Source organism: Pteropus medius, unplaced genomic scaffold, assembly GCF_902729225.1.
Source record: "Pteropus medius unplaced genomic scaffold, Ma_sr-lr_union100, whole genome shotgun sequence".
In the NCBI taxonomy this organism is placed as follows: domain Eukaryota; kingdom Metazoa; phylum Chordata; class Mammalia; order Chiroptera; family Pteropodidae; genus Pteropus; species Pteropus medius.
The window spans coordinates 3,583,891-3,601,495 of record NW_024355206.1 but is presented as its reverse complement, the minus strand read 5'-3'; the positions used below and the strand labels follow the sequence as shown (position 1 = coordinate 3,601,495).

The following is a 17,605-nucleotide window of genomic DNA, read 5'->3' as shown; positions in this document are numbered from 1 at the left end:
GGCCTGCTCAGGACCCCACAAACCCGCTTACTGGGTGATGAAAGTCACTAGACTTTCCCAAGCCTGTCCACCACCCAATGTGTGACAGGGGAGGGCCATTAATGGTGCCTCCTGCACAGGGCTGTTGGGGGGCTCCCACTCTTACCCCTACATGTCTCCTTCCCCACGGTTTTCATAGGGGCCTTTAAAGGGGTAAGTTAGTAAAACTCTCCAAAAACTGTCCACTGCTCTGAAATTCAGGTCACCATCCTTCCGGCCTGCCACATGCTCCATGATCTCGACCTTGCCTACTCTCGTCTCGTCTCATCTCTCTCTCCCCTTGCCCGCTCCTTCCGCACTCTGAGAAGTGTCTGCTCTCCCAGTGCACAGACTCACAAAGGGCCAAGCCTTTGCCCTCCTGATTTCCCGCGCCTGGGACACCCTCTCTCTGCACGCCTCAAACCTTCACTTTTACCTCTTTCTTGAGCCTCACTCAGGGGCTCCTGGGAATTTCCGTGGAGTTCTCCTTCAGCTAAAAAGCCCTGGAACTGTCAGCGAGAGGCCCCTCATCGTCTGCCACCCACAGCTCTCTTATCTGGCATCTCTGGCACCCCTCTTTGCTAAGTATATCCCCTTGGGCACGAGCTGTGCTGGTGCCTGTAATGTGCAGGTGGCACAATGCAGCCTGCTTCCCAGGTGTGCCATGCCCCACTGAGGGATGGCACCCGCCTTCTTTCAGGTATTAACTGACTTTTTCCCCAGCAATGTTTGTTTTAGGGATTAAAGGTAGTGAAGGAGCCTTTTATTTCCAGAGCCATTTGTTTCTTTCCTGGCAGCCAGCAGTACATTTGTTATTTTATTTTCTCAAGCCCCTGATAATACCATTCTAGACACATTGGTGTGATAGCATCGTCCAACGGAAAAACTCTCAGATGCTTCCCCTAGGCCAGCCAGTGGGCAGACTCCTGGGAGAGAGGCCTGGGCTGCACGTTCTCGGCACCCTTTTCCCTCCTTTCTCGGATCAGCCTTGAGGCCCGTGATCATTTTCTCTCTTTTCTTTTTTTCCTGTTTTATTTTTAAGTACTACCATGATTCCACTACCACCACCTTTATCTGGCAGTGTCAAGAAATGGGCCACCTCAGGTGAGTAAATTTTCAAAATAATGCCTTTTAAGCACTAAAACTTTAAACAAATACATTTTTAAAAGTTTTTCGAGGTATAATTGGCACGCTATAAACTGCACATAAAGTGTACAACTTGATCTGTTTTGACGTTCGCATACACCCGTGAAATCACCACCACAATGTAGATAATGAACATATCCATCACTTCCAAAAGGTTCCTTCCTTCCCTTTGCTCCCCTTCTCCAGCAACCACCTATCTGCCTTCTAAACACATATTTAATTCAAAGCTGTCTCACGCACTTCCCCACCCTTGTGAGCAGAGTGTGATCAACATGATTGTTCGTCTCCTTGATTCAGCATGATCATGAGCGTTACTGAAAACCACATCCTCGGATGTCGTGGAGAGACATAAGACTGTTTGCCCCGAACACTAAATGGCTCATTGTTGCATCGCCATGCCCGGCGCTTTGGGGTTTGGGAGTTTCTCCTTCGCTGCCAGCTGCCACTTTTATAATAAAAGTGCATAGTTCCCAACAGACAACTCCCGCTGCCTCGCTCACTGCACACTACCCGCCGCCCGCACCTGTTCCGCACTCTGGATCACTGGTTCTGAGCAGGGATGATTTGGCCCCCAGGAGACATTTGACAATGTCTGGGGACATTTTTGGTTGGCATAATGGGGGTGGGGGTGCTACTGATACCTAGTGTTTTAAGACCAGGGATGTTACTAAACATGCTACAATGCACAGGACAGTCTCCATGAAGAAAGATCCAGCCCGAGATGCCAATGTGCGGAGGTTGAGAAACCCGTTCCAGATGACAGAACTGGTTGCAAAACTCAACATGAAGTCATGATAATTGACTGTTTTACTTTTCTGGATCAAGAGAGAGAAGAAAGGGCAGAGATTTCTTGGAGCTGCAAGGCGACACAGTAGGACACAGATCCAGGAAGATCCTGGAGGTCTCGGGTACCTTCTTTCAGCTCTGCCAGACGTGGTCACTGGCTTCCTGAGGACAAGCTCTAAGGACTCAGCTCAAGGCACTAGGTCCCAGCACTCAGCAGGTGCTCAATGAATGTCAAACTAGATTGCATCCACTGCACCTATTCGGTGCCCAGCTGTGGGTAGCACTGGCTTGGCATCGAAGGCGAGGCAGAAGACAGAGCCAGCAGAAGGGAGCCATAAACCGACCAGTGAGCTTAGGATTCGGCAGAGTCGGCTGGTAAAAGGTAAGTGCAGACTCACCCCAGTAACTGGGAAAATGAGGGCTGGCCATGCTGGGATCCTGTCCCAGCAGGACCAGATATATCACCACCAAATCTTTTCTAGCTCCTCCCCCCACCCACAGACACCCTGTTCGCCTGTCATATAAAAGGTTTTCCCAGAGTGGTTTAGCTAGAACTGGAAGGGCCCTGCTCTGTTTGGGGATAGAGAAGCCTGACTGCAGTGTTCGGGATGGACCCTACGTGTGCTGGAACTAGATGGTGAAGTATGGGCATGCTTTATTCAATTTTGCATGACTTTGAGGTTTAGTTATTACAAAAGTTATTGCAGACATTCCTGACAACACATTTACCTGCAAAAACAAAACAAAAAACAAAAAGCTCACAAATCCCACCCTTTCAGAGAAAACGCCAATGAAATTTCGTTGTTTGCGCTTCTATGCATGTATGGATGTGGTGTAGACATTTTGATGAAAACCAGGTGCGGGTGCTATGCCGAGGGCTTGGTCTGAGGTGCCAGAGAGTGGGGAAGAGGTTTTGAGAGGAGTGGACCCACGATAGCTCTCCAGCGAGACACTGAGAGCGCCTCGAGTGAGGGTGCCGGGGTGGATTTGACTGTAGGACTAGGGTTGCTGTCAGGAGCCTCCCAGATTAGCTCCAGCTCCAAGGATTAAAAGGTCCTGCGGCTGGATCTTTCCTCCTGGACTCCTGCTGGGAAGGTGGGGACCCCATCACAATCCCTTCCTCCCTCAGGGTACATCAGACCCTACTCCTCCTCACAGGTCTTTCTCCCTCCTGTTGCCAGGCTTCTGTCACATGGTACCCCTTATCCTATTGATGGTGTGTAGAATAAATCGTGTAGAGGCCCTTGGGTTCTTAAGGCTCCAAGTCAGGGGACCTGGGCCATTTTAGCTCCCTCTGGCCTTAAGGCTTCAGATACACCCTTGGGAAAGACAAAGAGAATACCTGCGCATAGGACTTGTTCCAGTGACATAAAGGAAGAAGTTGGCTAGCAGTCACCAGATGAGGCCACCTGGGGCTCTCTCCAGAGGGCCGTTCTCTCCCGAGGGGTCTCAAACAGAGTAGCTTCCAAATTCTTTTTAGCAACAGAATTGTAGTAAAATACAATGCATGTGAAGCTCTAAAATAGGAGAGGGACAAAGTTGAAGCTTTGAGCCAAGCAAGGACAGGTGCTTACTTGCTCAATCCTCTCCTCTCCCCTCCCCTGTGATGCACCTCTGAGCAACAGTTTCAAAGGATTGTGCCTTATGACACAGGCAAGATTGGAAGGCCACGCTGCGGGGAGAAACTGGGAAGCTCCAGTGCCTCTGAGAGGGGGAGGGAGGGGATAGCAGCCATGTGGGACAGAACTAGCCCTTCCTCCTCCTCAGACCCACTGTTCCCCTGGGCCCAGCCTCCAGGATGGGTGGGGCACCTAGAGGCAGCGGGTATTGCTTTCTGTCTGGGCTGACCTTTCTTCTAGGTCAGAGGACCTGTGGGAAGGGCACTGGAAGACTCTGAGGCTAGGTGGGGCCAGCCCTGTCCCAATTTCCCCTCAATGGGGTTCTCTTGCTCACAGACTGAGGAAGAACTGTGACTCACTTCCTGCTTCGCTCAATCTGACTACAGAAGCATTGTTCTCCCAATAGTGGCTGGTGCTGATGGGGCTACCCCAGCGTGGTCCCTACAATCTTAGCTACTTGTTGGGAGAAGTTCCCACTTCCAGAGCTGGCCAACCAGACTGATCTCCCAGCTCGGTTTTCAGGACCCCACATTCTTCCCTGAGTTTCCAGTATTTGTAGCATTTGTAAGGGCAGCCAAGTGGGTACCTTAACCTATTAGTTGAGTATCGTCTCCATTTTACGGAGAGGTAAATTGAGGCTCAGAGAGTTAAGTCATTTGTCTAAGGTGGCATAATATAAAATAGTGCCACAGGGATTTGAAACCAGGTTTGGTAGCTGGCTTGTCACAGTGATTCCTTAATATCACTTAATCTCTCTGGCCTCCGCGTGGTCATGTGTAATATGTAGGCAGTGATACATAAAAGGTGCCCTAAGGAAAATGTATCTATACCCACCTCATGGGGCTTGTGGTAAGGAAGAGCTCAGAACAGCACCTGGCTCCTAGTAAGTACAGGGTGGTGGTCATTTTTTGTCACTGTCCCCAAACCTGTGTTGAGACCACAGGATAATACTGTGCTTCCAGGTTATCTCAGTGAACAGGAAGGTATGGGCAGAGACTGCCCTGCGACCTTGAAACAACCTAGCCTGGGGAGTTCTCGGCCACATTTCCCTTCTTTTCTTTGTCAGCTCAAGCAGTGGTGGCCTCGCCAAGTAGCACAGACGTTTTCTAGGACAGGGACCCAGGGAGCCAGCAGAGTGGGCTGGCTGGTATATTGCAAGCACTAGGGTCCAGGATCTGCCAAAGGCCCACACCTCTTCCAGGTTCTGAGGCCTGCTAGTTGGAGACCTTGGGCAAATTATTTAAACTTTGTTTGCCTCAGTCTCCTTATCTGTAAAACGGGGTTAATAACCTTGAAAGGATTATGTGGATTAAATAATGTACAGAAGGAGGCGATAATGTAAAGTGACTGGCCCGGTGCCTGGGAGGCGGTTGGCATAGGAAAAAAAAAAAAAGTTGAAAGGCGATGATGGGCTTCTCCGGCTTATTCACCTGTCTATATATAGACGCAAATAAGGTCGTGGCTCCTCTAACAGTAGGTCCTGGAGTCTGCGACGCCGCTCTTAAGTCGCATCGCAGGTGAGGTGCCCCAGGTCTGTCACCCAGGGCACTTACCCGGTCATGTCCACTCACGGCTCAGGAGTGAAGCGCGGGGGAGAGGGCCAGCCAAGATCGGGCCCGAGCGACTCCTCGAGCCCTTCCTAACCAGGCCGAGGGTCCTCTCCGCGCCGCCCGGGAGCTCGCGGCCCGAAGAGCCGAGCCCGAGGGCGGGGGCGCGCCCGCCCGGCTTCCCACCCGCCACTGCCGGGAGCCGGAGGCGGCGGGCGCCCCGGAAGGCCGTAGGGCCGGCGCTCCCGCTCCGAACGCGGGCCGGAGCAGCATGGGCGGCGGGACGGCGGCGGCCGGGAGCGCGGAGGTGGCGCCGCGCGGGGGAGGGGCGCGGCGGCGGCGGAGGAGGAGGAGCCCGGGCCGCCGCAGCCGCTGACAGCGGCTTGAGTAAACAAGCCGCGCCGCCGCGGCCCGGCCGCTGCCCCCGCCCGCGCCGGAGCCCGAGCCCGAGCCCAGGCCGAGCCCTGCCCTGGTCGCCGGCCGGGCCGAGGCCGCGCCGCCGCGCCGCCCGCCTCCGCGCGGTGACGCCGCTGCCGGGCGCGGGGAGCGCGCCGAGCCCAGGCCCCGCCGCCGGGCTCTCTGCTCGGCCGAGGGGCGCCCGAGCTGCCGCGGCGCTCGCCTGGAAAAGTTTCCCCGCCCGGGCTCCCCGCGGTAAGCGGCGAGGGCGCGGGGCCCGGGGAGCGGGGGCCAGGCCCAGGGCAGCCGCCGGCCTGGGCCCTCCGCCGGAGGAGCGGGCTCCGCGGCCCGGGCGCCCCGCCGAGGAGGATCGGAGGCGGGGGCGCCGGGGCCCCTCTGGGCCCGGCTGTCGGAACTGACTCCCGGGCCGGCCCCGAGGGTGGAGCCGCGGGGAACGGGCAGGGCGCCCCGCAGCCCACCTGAGCGCGCGCCCGCCTCGGCCCGGGCCCTGCCCGCGCCGGTACTTTTCCGCTGTGGCCCGGCCGAGCCCGCTGACCTCAGGAAGCGCCGCGGGGCCCCGCCGGGGGCGGGATGGGGCGAGAATTCCAGAGGCGCCGGCGCTCCCGCCTCCCCGCCGTCCTCCGGGGCCGCCGCCTCGCCCCCTCCGCTCCTGGGGAGGGAGGAGCCGCCGGTCGCGGGGCGGGGGGTTATACCCGGCTCGGGCCTCGCCCCCGCTCTCACACCTGGGCGGCCAGGGACTCAGGTGCGCGACCCGCGGCGCCGGGAGGCTGGCTCAGGTAGGTTCTGGGGCTGCTTTCCAAGGAGGCCTGGCCGAGGCCCCTGCTGTCCCCGTGGGGGCGGCCGGCCTGCCTGCCGGACGGGTCTGACAGCGCTCACTTAGCTGCTCTCCTGCCGTCGCCTACTCCCTTGCCCTGGGGTGCAGACCCTCGTTAGCCAGAGGCTGTGGGAATTCTCCGCCTTGGACAGTGCGAGAGGAATTCGCTGATGTGGCCTAGTGAGGGCTGGGCAGCTGCCGGCCAGGTGTGAACACAGCAAAGAGTAGTGAAGCCTGACCCGTCTCACCTACAGTGGCCCCAGTGTTACTATTTACTATATTATTTACTATGTTGGGCTTCCACACGACATTTAATGGGTTTTTTTTTTTTTTTTTGAAAAAGGATTCTGTGGCTTGAAGTTTGAAAACCTCTGGTCTAGCAGTTTTTACCACCAAGGAAACTGAGGCTCAGAGAGCAAGTGACTTATCTAAGGTTACATAGCAAATGTGAGTAGAGCAGAGACTGGAAGTCAGAATTTCAGGGGAGCCTTTCGAACAGGAGGTGGCTTCGTGTCTTTTTGCCCGGAGGAGAGACGGATCGGGTTTCCCAGGCAGCCTTGTCTGCGCCAGACCCCCGGTGCCTGGGAAGCAGCCCGGACCTGGGGGTAGGTTCATTGTGGGTGCCTCGGAGCTGCTGGCTGTGTTGCGGGGTTCCTAGGGCTGGGGAAAGGGCTTTGGCTGAGAGTGTACACAGCCCGGAGGAGCGCCCACAGCTCTCTCTGGCCACAGCCGGGAAACGAGTCCCATGTGAGACGGCATCACGGGGAGCTAGAAATACAGCAAGAACTGGGACTCGGAGGGTGAGTCAGAGCCTGGATTGGGGGTGGGGAGGAGCCCCTTCATTCATTGTTCTCAGTGCCTGCCCTTTTGGGAAAGAGGGTTCCTCGCTCCCTCCAGGATGCTGAGGCAGGGCTGTCTGCGGCGTCAGGGCTCGGTGGGAGCCCTGCCCCGCTCCCATGGCTGGGGACGCTGGGCAGAGGGAGCACGCCCTTGCTTGGGGATTGTCTAGTTGTGCCTGGAGCCTGCTTTCTTTCCGGGTGCTGCAAGGTAATTAAATAGTTGTTTAATCACCTTTAACGCCAAGCAGCTCTCGCTCCATTCACAGTCAGCCAGAACCTGGGCTAGACCCTGATGAACCCAGCCTTGCTTTGGGGGCTCCAGTAGGGCTCAGAGCACTGTGGTCAGAGGGTGGCTTTGCATGACGTCTTAGAGCTAAGGCAGCTACTGTGGCAAAAAGGGGAAAAGAGACCTCGTTCCCATCCGCCTGTGCGCCCAGGGCCCCATATTCTCTGTTAAATGGGGGCTTGGGGGTCCCTTAACCTCCTTGAGCTGATGTCTGGCTGCTCAGCCGTTGCTCAGACCAGCTTTCTGGAACTTGGCTGCCCAAGGCACCCTGAGGCTATGGCTTCCAGGTGGGCCTGGGAGCCCTGTGGACTCTGCCTCCCAGGGTGAGGAGGAGCTGCACTGTGGATGCCTCCTGCCATCAGCTGTCAGGTTATTTTGGTGTAAACTGAAAATACTCCAGGAATTGTGTGTTGAGTCTCCCCCAGCCTGCCTGGTGGGACTGCAGGAGCAGAAGTACAGCTGGGGGGACTGGTTGTGACTAAGGACAACTCCCAGAGAAGCAAGGGGTTCCCAGTGGGGAGCCTGCCTGCCCAGCTTCCAGGGTCCTGGGTGAGCTAGAAGCTTCATTTTGCCTCTTGGCAGAGTGGCTTCCTTTGAGGTTGGGCCGCGGGAGTGGTGAGGGCATCCTGGGTCCTGTAGGCAGGCGCTGGCACTGAGACTGGGTACCTCCAGCAGCCCTGCTGGGACCACTCCCAGCTTCTCCCCACCCCAGGGGCTTGGCTTCTGGCTAGTCAGGGGCCCTTTGTGGGGACAGTTATGTGGCCCTGGACAGGGAGGTCCTGCTGTCTGTTTGCTGAAGGAGGAAAAACAACACATGGACTATTGATTCAGCCTCACCTTGGCGCTCCTGGCTCAGCAGCCAGTGTTTGCCCTGGTTGCCCGGCTCGTATTACGCAAGGCTGGTGGGCGTGGAGAGAGCAAAGGGGCTGCTGGGGAGCCTCCAGGCCCAGGTGGGACCGGGCTGGGCAGCCCCACCGTTCCCCAGGAAACAGTTGAAAAGAGCCTGGGCCCCTGACTTTGATGATGGCTGAGGGTCTGGGCCATAGAAGGAAGGGAAGCCACTGTGATCCCCTGTGCTCAACCCACAAAGCCCCCATCCCACATAGGGTCGCCCACTCCTTCTTCCCAGGGGCTGTGTGTCTGCAAATAACTCTCTGGGGCTGGGGCTGGTTTGCTGAACCGGAAAAACCCAGTGAGCTGTGTGGATGCCTCCCATTAAGAAACTTCAAAAAGTCAACCTTTTATCCCTTTCTAAAAAAAGATCGAGGTAATTTGGAAAACATACAATGACACAAAGAGGAAAATATTAATTTTAGTTCTCATCGTCTTGAGAGAACCATTGTTAACGTCTAGTTGTGTCCTTCCAGATTTTGTTTTGTGGTTATATATAAATATCCATATGCAAATACTTTTTTAAAAAACAAAATGGAATCATGTGTACATACTGCTTTGTAACCCCTCTTTTTTACTTTCATTCTGGCTAGCATTGATTCAGTTTCTGATTTCGAGTGACTCAAGCCTTGATATTGTTCATCCCACTTGCGTATTCTTGCGAGGAGAGAGGCTTGGGAGCTGCGTGTGGCCGGGTGGGGGTCCATCTCCCTGACTCCCCGGCCGACCTTGGGGGGTGCTGGGTTTTCACTCCCCTCCCCCAGAGCCCCTTTCAGGCCTGGATCCAGCCATGGAATGGGAAGGCAGCTTTAGCTCATGGCTGGGAGGGTCTGACTCTCTCCCCCTTTTCCTCCCTTGCTCCTCTCAGAGCCCGGCAGCGCTCGTCCTCCTGCCACAGTCCTGCCAGTCTCGGCCCCATGCCCCCGCCAGTCAGCCCCGGGCCACAGGCTGTGAGTTGGTGCGTGGGAGCCGAGGCCCCGTGACCAGGCCAAGGAGAGGAGGGCTCCGGGACACCGGCCACCTGTCCCCCCCATGGAGCTGAGGCCCTGGTTGCTATGGGTGGTAGCAGCAGCAGGACCTTTGGTCCTGCTGGCGGCTGATGCCCATGGCCAGAAGGTCTTCACCAACACCTGGGCTGTGCACATCCCTGGGGGCCCGGCTGTGGCTGACCACGTGGCACGCAAGCATGGCTTCCTCAACCAGGGCCAGGTAGGTGTTCTAGATGTTTCGGGCCGTGGGCTGCTGAGGGCAGGTGCTCTGGCACTGGGAGCAGGAACTGTGGGGCTTGTCTTTTCAAGAGCGTGTTCTGGGTAGCCAGGGGGGTGGCAGCAGTGGCTCGCCCTGTCCTTGGGCTTCTAGCATAGGTTGCTCAGAGGACCAACGTACCCCAGGGATAAAGAGTCCCCCCCCTTGGTCCCCTGCCCATTCTTGCTGGGTCCTGGGCAGGGAGCAGATGCCCCACCACCCCATGCCGTTGCATACCTCCCCTTGTAGCCTATTGTCCACCCCCGTCCCCCACTTCCTCAGGGACTGACAGATGGCAAGCCCAGCTCAGTCTTCCTGCTCTGTTGCAGATCTTCGGCGACTATTACCACTTCTGGCATCGAGCTGTGACAAAGCGGTCCCTGTCGCCTCACCGCCTGAGGCATAGCCGGCTGCAGAGGGAGCCTCAAGTGAGTGCAACCCCAGCTCCCCCTGCCGCCACCCTTCTCTCTCTGCTCTCAGGAGTGCGTGCCACTGTCTTCCTCCCCCTCATCCCCTCACAGGTAAAGTGGCTGGAGCAGCAGGTGGCAAAGCGACGGACCAAACGGGATGTGTACCAGGAGCCCACAGACCCCAAGTTCCCTCAGCAGTGGTACCTGGTACGTTGCAGCCTTGGTTCCCGGGTCCTCCTCCCCCATCTGCCCACTGAGGGTCCCGTGGGTAGGTGAGGCTGACTTTGAGGGCTGCTTTCATTCTTTCTCTTTCTGTCTGCTGAGCGTTCTCCCCAGCTCCTCCTGCTAAGTCTGGGGTCAGGGGTACATTCCCAGAGTTCTTTACACTTCCACGGAGCCCAGACAACCAGTAGTGGCATTTTAAGAGCGGAGGCAGATAGAGAGTGAGGTTTTGGGGTGGTGAAGGGATTCTTCAGGGTACCCTAGCCTCACACATCTCCTAAGTGCCAAGGTGATGGAGTGGGTGTCTTCGCAGTCTGGCATCACCCAGCGGGACCTGAATGTGAAGGAGGCCTGGGCTCAGGGCTACACGGGGCGTGGTATCGTGGTCTCCATCCTGGACGACGGCATTGAGAAGAACCACCCGGACTTGGCAGGCAATTATGTGAGCAGATTGGGGGCAGGCAGCAATTCCTGGTGAGAGTGTCTAGGGTGTCCTGTTCTGCCAGCATGGGCAGGCTGCTCCTGACAACAGCCACATCCTTTCCAGGATCCTGGGGCCAGCTTTGATGTCAACGACCAGGACCCTGACCCGCAGCCTCGTTACACACAGATGAATGACAACAGGTCAGAAACGGCAGCCAACGGCAGACCCCGGTCTCTGCCTCCCTCTTTTTCCACCGAGTAGGAAGGGCTGAGGCCCAGTTCAGACATGCTCTGCCTGAGAGGCTGACGTCTTTCCTGCAGTCCTGATTCAGCTGGGGCTCTAAGGGAGGGTTCGGTCAGAGCAGAGAGCTACAGGCTGTGTGGGAGGGGACCATGCTCACACGTGGGCTAGAGGTCGTAGGCGGAATGGTTTGCCGATCCTTCTCCTCAGGCTGTACCTGCCAGGCTCTGTCTACCGTTAATGCTGCGTTCTTGGCCCTGGCAGGCACGGCACACGATGTGCGGGTGAGGTGGCCGCGGTGGCCAACAACGGTGTCTGTGGTGTGGGTGTGGCCTACAACGCCCGCATAGGAGGTGGGTGTGGGTCTTGGCCACCCTGTCTTTGGGAGGGCCCTTCGGGTGGGGTTTTTCTCCGCCCACTTCCCATCTGGCCAGTGCCTGCCACTTTCCCACTGTGGATCCTTTTGACCACATGACTATTCCTTAGAAGATTCTTAGCAACTCAGAGAGCTGAATCACCAGTGCTGGTGGCCCTGTGCTGTGGGGCGGGTGTTTTTCAGCAGGAGTTTCCTTACATCCTCACCACCCACATGTCCTTACGTGGCAGTCCTTGATCACCACGCTCCTTTGGGAACCCAGGGTCCTGTTCTGGTCCAGATTGTGTGGTTGAAGGCAGGGCTGTTTTCCTTTTCCCCTTCCTGGGTCTCGTCTTTGAGAAGCAGAGGCAGGCCAGGGAGTTAGGGGTTCAGGGTTTCCCAGCACCAGCCTCTCCCCTCCCCCTGCCCACCGTCTGGGTGCAGGGCTGGGTGTGCTCCATGGGGTGCCTCTGGCAGCTGGACCCACGCAGAATCCCTTTCCCCACCCCACTCCGCGGCCAGGGGTGCGCATGCTAGACGGTGAGGTGACAGATGCGGTGGAAGCACGCTCGCTGGGCCTGAACCCCAACCACATCCACATCTACAGCGCCAGCTGGGGCCCCGAGGATGACGGCAAGACTGTGGACGGGCCAGCCCGCCTCGCCGAAGAGGCCTTCTTCCGGGGAGTCAGTCAGGTGAGGTGGGGATCCAGGCCCAGTCTCTGGGGGCAAGGCGGCACTCTATTTTCCATAGTTTTCTTCCTTGTGTTTTTCTGTTCCTGTTTGTTCTTGTGTTTAATTTGAATTTTACACAAAATATATTTGTTGAAAAGTTAAGGGACTAGGATAGAAAAAAAGAAAAGAAAATTAAAACCATCCCTAATTGCACTCCCTGGAATCACCACTCTGAGCATTGGGGTGGTGGTCCAGGTCTTTTTTTGCACACAGACAGTCATATTTGCATGTATGTCTGATCCACCATGGCCTCATGAAAAACTAGGGAGTGGATAGAGAGTCCTTGAGAACGAGGCCCCAGCCTTTCCAGTCTCCAGCAGTGTCTCTTCCCGCCAGGCCTCCCCCAAGACCTGTTCTCGAGTGACCCCATCTCTGTCCACAGGGCCGCGGGGGGCTGGGCTCCATCTTTGTCTGGGCCTCGGGAAACGGGGGCCGGGATCATGACAGCTGCAACTGTGATGGCTACACCAATAGCATCTACACACTGTCCATCAGCAGCGCCACACAGTTCGGCAACGTGCCCTGGTACAGCGAGGCCTGCTCGTCCACGCTGGCCACGACCTACAGCAGCGGCAACCAGAATGAGAAGCAGATCGTGAGTCTTGCTCTGAGTTGGGGCCAGGGCGGGGGCTGGGGAAATGGGGCTGCTTGCCGGCTCCATCCAAACCCATCTGCCTCCCACCCGCATGTGGCTGGGTGATAGGGGCTTTGGCATCATGGAGTGGGAACTGGGGAGCTCTCTGAGATTCTTGGGGTTCACAGAGCCATTTGTGAAGCCCCCGAGAAGTATAGACTCTCTCTAAAAACATTGATTGCTCTAAATGATCTTTAACTTCTAGTTCAGTCTCCTTGTTCCTTGGGAAACTGAAGCTCAAAAAGAGCCAAACACTGTCCAGTCCACGGCAGGGCAGCAGCTGGGACCCAGGTGTCCTGACCATGGCTCACCACACCATCTGTGGTTCTTAGGGTCTATAGGTAGAGGGAGGACAGGCAGGTCGCCTCTCTGGTCCCCTCCACTCACCGCAGACCCAACACCATTGTTCTCCGGGCAGGTGACCACTGATTTGCGGCAGAAGTGTACGGAGTCACACACCGGCACCTCGGCCTCTGCCCCGCTGGCAGCTGGCATCATTGCTCTCACCCTGGAGGCCAAGTAAGTATCGGGGGCTGAGGGGCAACCCTGTCCCTACTTGCGCCCTCTGCAGGGCAGCTCTTGGTCTCCAGCTTATCTCCAAAGAGACTAAACCCAGCCTCTCCCTCTCTTCTTTGCAGTAAGAACCTCACCTGGCGGGACATGCAGCACCTGGTGGTACAGACCTCAAAGCCAGCACACCTCAATGCTAACGATTGGGCCACTAATGGTGTGGGCCGGAAAGGTGAGGACAGAGTGGCCCGGTGGCCTGGTTTGGGGATTGGTGGGGGGGGCGCTCTATGCCTCCCAGCTGACCCTGCCTTCCCTACTCCACAGTGAGCCATTCATATGGCTATGGGTTGTTGGACGCAGGTGCCATGGTGGCTCTGGCCCAGAACTGGACGACGGTGGCCCCCCAGCGGAAGTGCCTCATCGACATCCTCACTGAGCCCAAGTGAGGGTTGAACCCTGGCTGAGAGGGGGTGGGTGGGACCTGAGGGTTGCAGGAGGTGCTCATGGGTCCCTCTGAGCCAGGCTGATTGACCATCACTGTGCTCTCTGCACAGGGACATAGGGAAGCGGCTGGAGGTGCGGAAGACTGTGACTGCCTGCCTGGGGGAGCCCAGCCACATCACACGGCTGGAACACGCCCAGGCCCGCCTCACCTTGTCCTACAATCGCCGTGGTGACCTGGCCATCCACCTGGTTAGCCCCATGGGCACCCGCTCCACCTTGCTGGCTGCCAGGTGCTTGCCCTGTCCCCTGCCCAGGCTGTTTTCTCCCTTACGCCCACATGCATTCATTCATTCACTCACACAGCTGTGATGGTCACCACATACTCTCAGTGAGGAGTTGTGGGAGGGATTGTTTGCCTGTTTGCCCTATGGGACTGTCCCATTTTGCAGGAATCCCTGATTTCACCCATCAAATGCCACATCTGTGTGCCTTCCTGTGTGCAGTGCCCTCGCACATATCCAGAATCTTCTGGTTGAGAACGACTGGCCTACTGGCATTCAGAGCCAAGAGGCATTTCCAGCCCAGTGGTGGGGTGGGTGCTGCACTGGGGGGAGGGTATGTGGTCCACGTGTGGTGGGCTCGGTATTCCCTGGATGGCGTCCCCCAGAGGCCTCAGACAGCTGTATGCACCCTGCTCCCAGGCCACACGACTACTCTGCGGATGGGTTTAATGACTGGGCTTTCATGACGACCCATTCCTGGGACGAGGACCCCTCTGGTGAATGGGTCCTGGAGATTGAAAACACCAGTGAGGCCAACAACTATGGTATGCAGGGCGCCCGAGAGCTGGGGCGGTGTGGATGCCGGGTCCCAGCTCCCGCTCACTCTGGCCTCCTTCCCCTCCTGGAATAGGGACGCTGACCAAATTCACCCTCGTGCTATATGGCACAGCCCCTGAGGGGCTGCCCACACCTCCTGAGAGCAGCGGCTGCAAGACCCTCACATCCAGCCAGGCCTGTGTGGGTCAGTAGTGGGTGCTCCTGGGCGTTGGGGCCTGAGGCTGGGGGACAGAGGGTGCCTATCTTGAAGCCCAGCTCTAGGAGGAAAAAGGGTCTGAAGGGACACTGGAGCCCTTGGGATGACATAGTTTGGGGTGGAAGCTCCTGGAAACTACAGTGCCTGCTTGGGCTGCCCTGGTCCTGGGGCCACGTGGCCACATGGCCGTGGGCAGCTAAGCCGACACCCGCCTCCTCTCGTGCCGGCAGTGTGTGAGGAAGGCTTCTCCCTGCACCAGAAGAGCTGTGTCCAGCATTGCCCTCCAGGCTTTGCTGCCCAAGTCCTTGCTACACACTACAACACTGAGAACGACGTGGAGACCATCCGCGCCAGCGTGTGTACCCGCTGCCACACCTCGTGTGCCACATGCCGGGGGCCGGCCCCCACAGACTGCCTCAGTTGCCCCAGCCATGCCTCCCTGGACCCTGTGGAGCAGAAGTGTTCCCGGCAAACCCAGAGCAGCCGAGAGTCACCGCAGCAGCAGCCTCCGCCTCCCCGGCCACCCCCAGAGGTGGAGGCAGAGCCGCGGCTGCGGGCAGGGCTGCTGCCTTCACACCTACCTGAGGTGGTGGCCGGCCTCAGCTGCGCCTTCATCGTCCTGGTCTTCGTCATTGTCTTCCTGGTCCTACAGCTGCGTTCAGGCTTCAGCTTCCGGGGGGTGAAAGTGTACACCATGGACCGCGGCCTCATCTCCTACAAGGGGCTGCCCCCTGAGGCCTGGCAGGAGTGCCCATCTGACTCAGAGGAGGACGAGGGCCGGCGTGAGAGGACTGCCTTTATCAGAGACCAGAGCGTCCTCTGACGAGCGCCTGCCACCGCCCCCTTCGAGCCCATCCCCTCCTTGGGCACTTTTTAATTCACCAAAGTATTTTTTTATCTTGGGACTGGGTTTGGACCCCAGTTGGGAGGCAAGAGGGGCAGAGACAGCTTCCCATCCTACCCTTGGGCCTCCTGGCTGCCTGATGAGCGAGGGTCCCAGGACCAGATGGGGGACCGGAGGGCCACACCCCATTCCCAGCACACCCTCTATGTGGAGAAAGGAGTGAAACCTTCAGGGCAGCTTTCCAAGGTTGTCAGGCCCCAGCCAGAGTCCTTGCGGAGTGGAGAGGGGCAGCCCATCTTTCGGGATTCCTGGCCCAGCTGCACTCTGGCCCCTTCCCTGTCCCTTTAAAGCAATAATGGTCCCCATCCAGGCAGCAGGGAGGCTGGCCTAGGGAATATGCGAAGGAGGAGGCCACCTCTCCAAGGGCTTGTGCGTACCTGACCCCGTCCCCCACCTCTGGTGAGCCTCAGGCAGAAGCGGCGATGGAAGGAAGGGACCAAGGCAAGGCAGGTGCTTCAAGGGTGCGCGTGTGTGCACGTGTGTGTTTGTCCCTTTGCTCACCACAGCTGGCTTCCCGCTGAGTGAGGCTGGCCTGGGTGAGCCCCATGCTGGCGTCCTAACCACCCTCCCCTTCAGCCAGGGCCCAAGTCCCTGTTTTCTGAGCCCGGGGCTGCCTGGGCTGTTGGCACTCACAGTCCCGGAGCCCCTGGGTGGGTGGTGGGGAGGGACGGTGGCCCAGCCGGCCTCTCCCACCTCCCACCCGATGCTGCTTTCCCCTGTGGGGATCTCAGGGGCTGTTTGAGGATATATTTTCACTTTGTGATTATTTCACTTTAGATGCTGATTTTTTTTTTTTGTATTTTTAATGGGGGTAGCAGCTGGACCGCCCACCTTCACATACCCACTGTTCACTCTCCTGTTCCCCCAGCTGCCCTGGCCCTGAGGTGTGGGAGGCTGCAGCATATTGTTGGGGAGTGAGGAGTAGCTGAACCCCAAGTTCTGAAGAGGCCGGCCAGGCAGGCCCTAAGAAAGGGGGATCGTGGTGGGAAGGGCGGGTAGTTGTCCATGTTTCTGATGGGGCTCGTCGTGCCAAGGGCTTATGGGTCACTGGTTCTCCAAGTGCCAGGGGTGGGCAGGCGGTGGCACCATGCCCCCTCCAACACTGTGCCCTGGTGGAAAAGCACTGCCCCCCAAGTTCCCCTCTTCTGACGTGCCTTTTGCACCCCTCCCATTAGGACAATCAACCCCCTTCTGTTTGGGAGCCCCTTTTTCTTTCTCTGTACTAGCCCCTCCTGGCACCCAGCCACCTGCCCAGGGGTGCCCCCATCTCACCACCCCACTCCTTGTGGCCAGCCCGGCTGGTTTTGTAAGATACTGGGTTGGTGCACAGTGATTTTTTTTTTTTCCTTGTAATTTAAACAAGCCCAGCATTGTTGGTTCTATTTAATGGACACGAGATGATGTTAGAGGTTTTAAAGTGATTAAACGTGCAGACTATGCAAACCAGACCTGGTCTCCAGTATGGTGATAACTGTTCTTCCCAGGAGTCCGGGACTAAATCCCGGGATGGGGGGGATGGGGAGCTAGGATTAGATGCCCACTGTGATGTCCTGCTTGCCTCAAAATGAGCCCAACTCAGGATTTTGGAGTCTGTCTGCTGAGGGGTTCCAGGCCTCCTTCAGGGAGCTGTGGGGTATAGGAGGAGACAGCAGCGGGAGACAAGCACTAGGGGTTGGGACAAGCTGAGCACGTCCACCCCTACAGGACTAGTCTCCAGCAGAGTGGAGAGTAACAGCCTGTGTCCCTATTGCTCAAGGTCTCCCTTGGAGGCCTACAGTGGGGCCAGAAAGGCCAGGGTGTTCTTGCTGGGGAGACTGTGAGTCTCAGCTGTGTAAAGGCCTTACCTCTCTACTCCCCAACCCACCCTCAGGTTTCCTTTGGGAAAGGAAGCCCCTGCCTGGGGTAGGGGAGTGGTGACTGGTCTACCAGGACCTGTGTCTGAGAAGCAGGCCTCTTCCAGGTAGATTTACTTGGAAATTTCATTCAAATGGATATTGGTGCCTTAGCTCTTCTTGGGGAATCCATGGGGTGGAGAGGACCTGGACTAGGCTCTCCCTTACTCTTCTGGGCCTACCTGGCTGCTGC

The 17,605-nt window shown here is 57.5% G+C and overlaps 1 protein-coding gene across 6 annotated transcripts; it reads left to right on the top strand.

The window, feature by feature from the left end:
- The first annotated feature begins 5,625 nt into the window (after positions 1–5,625).
- On the top strand, positions 5,626–16,968 carry FURIN (furin, paired basic amino acid cleaving enzyme). Of its 6 annotated transcripts, none has more exons than XM_039858182.1 (17): positions 5,632–5,767; positions 6,691–6,794; positions 9,232–9,572; positions 9,938–10,036; positions 10,130–10,225; positions 10,554–10,682; positions 10,788–10,864; positions 11,169–11,257; positions 11,782–11,954; positions 12,376–12,588; positions 13,046–13,146; positions 13,266–13,369; positions 13,462–13,579; positions 13,692–13,871; positions 14,283–14,407; positions 14,494–14,604; positions 14,847–16,968. In XM_039858182.1, exons 3-17 carry the CDS (start codon positions 9,396–9,398, stop codon positions 15,437–15,439), a joined length of 2,385 nt encoding a protein of 794 aa, XP_039714116.1. In that variant the 5' UTR covers positions 5,632–5,767; positions 6,691–6,794; positions 9,232–9,395; the 3' UTR covers positions 15,440–16,968. The 6 variants fall into 6 exon arrangements, with proteins under 6 accessions (XP_039714118.1, XP_039714116.1, XP_039714114.1 ...); XM_039858180.1 differs by having other exon boundaries at positions 6,691–6,952; XM_039858183.1 differs by lacking the exon at positions 5,632–5,767 and adding an exon at positions 6,164–6,309.
- The last annotated feature ends 637 nt before the right edge of the window (positions 16,969–17,605 follow it).

Coding starts and splice junctions, on each gene's coding strand:
- FURIN (XM_039858184.1), top strand. CDS start 9,396: ATGGAGCTGAGGCCCTGGTTGCTATGGGTGGTAGCAGCAGCAGGACCT. Junction 10,865..11,168: donor ACACAGATGAATGACAACAG/GTCAGAAACGGC, acceptor TGGCCCTGGCAG/GCACGGCACACGATGTGCGG. Junction 11,258..11,781: donor CTACAACGCCCGCATAGGAG/GTGGGTGTGGGT, acceptor CTCCGCGGCCAG/GGGTGCGCATGCTAGACGGT.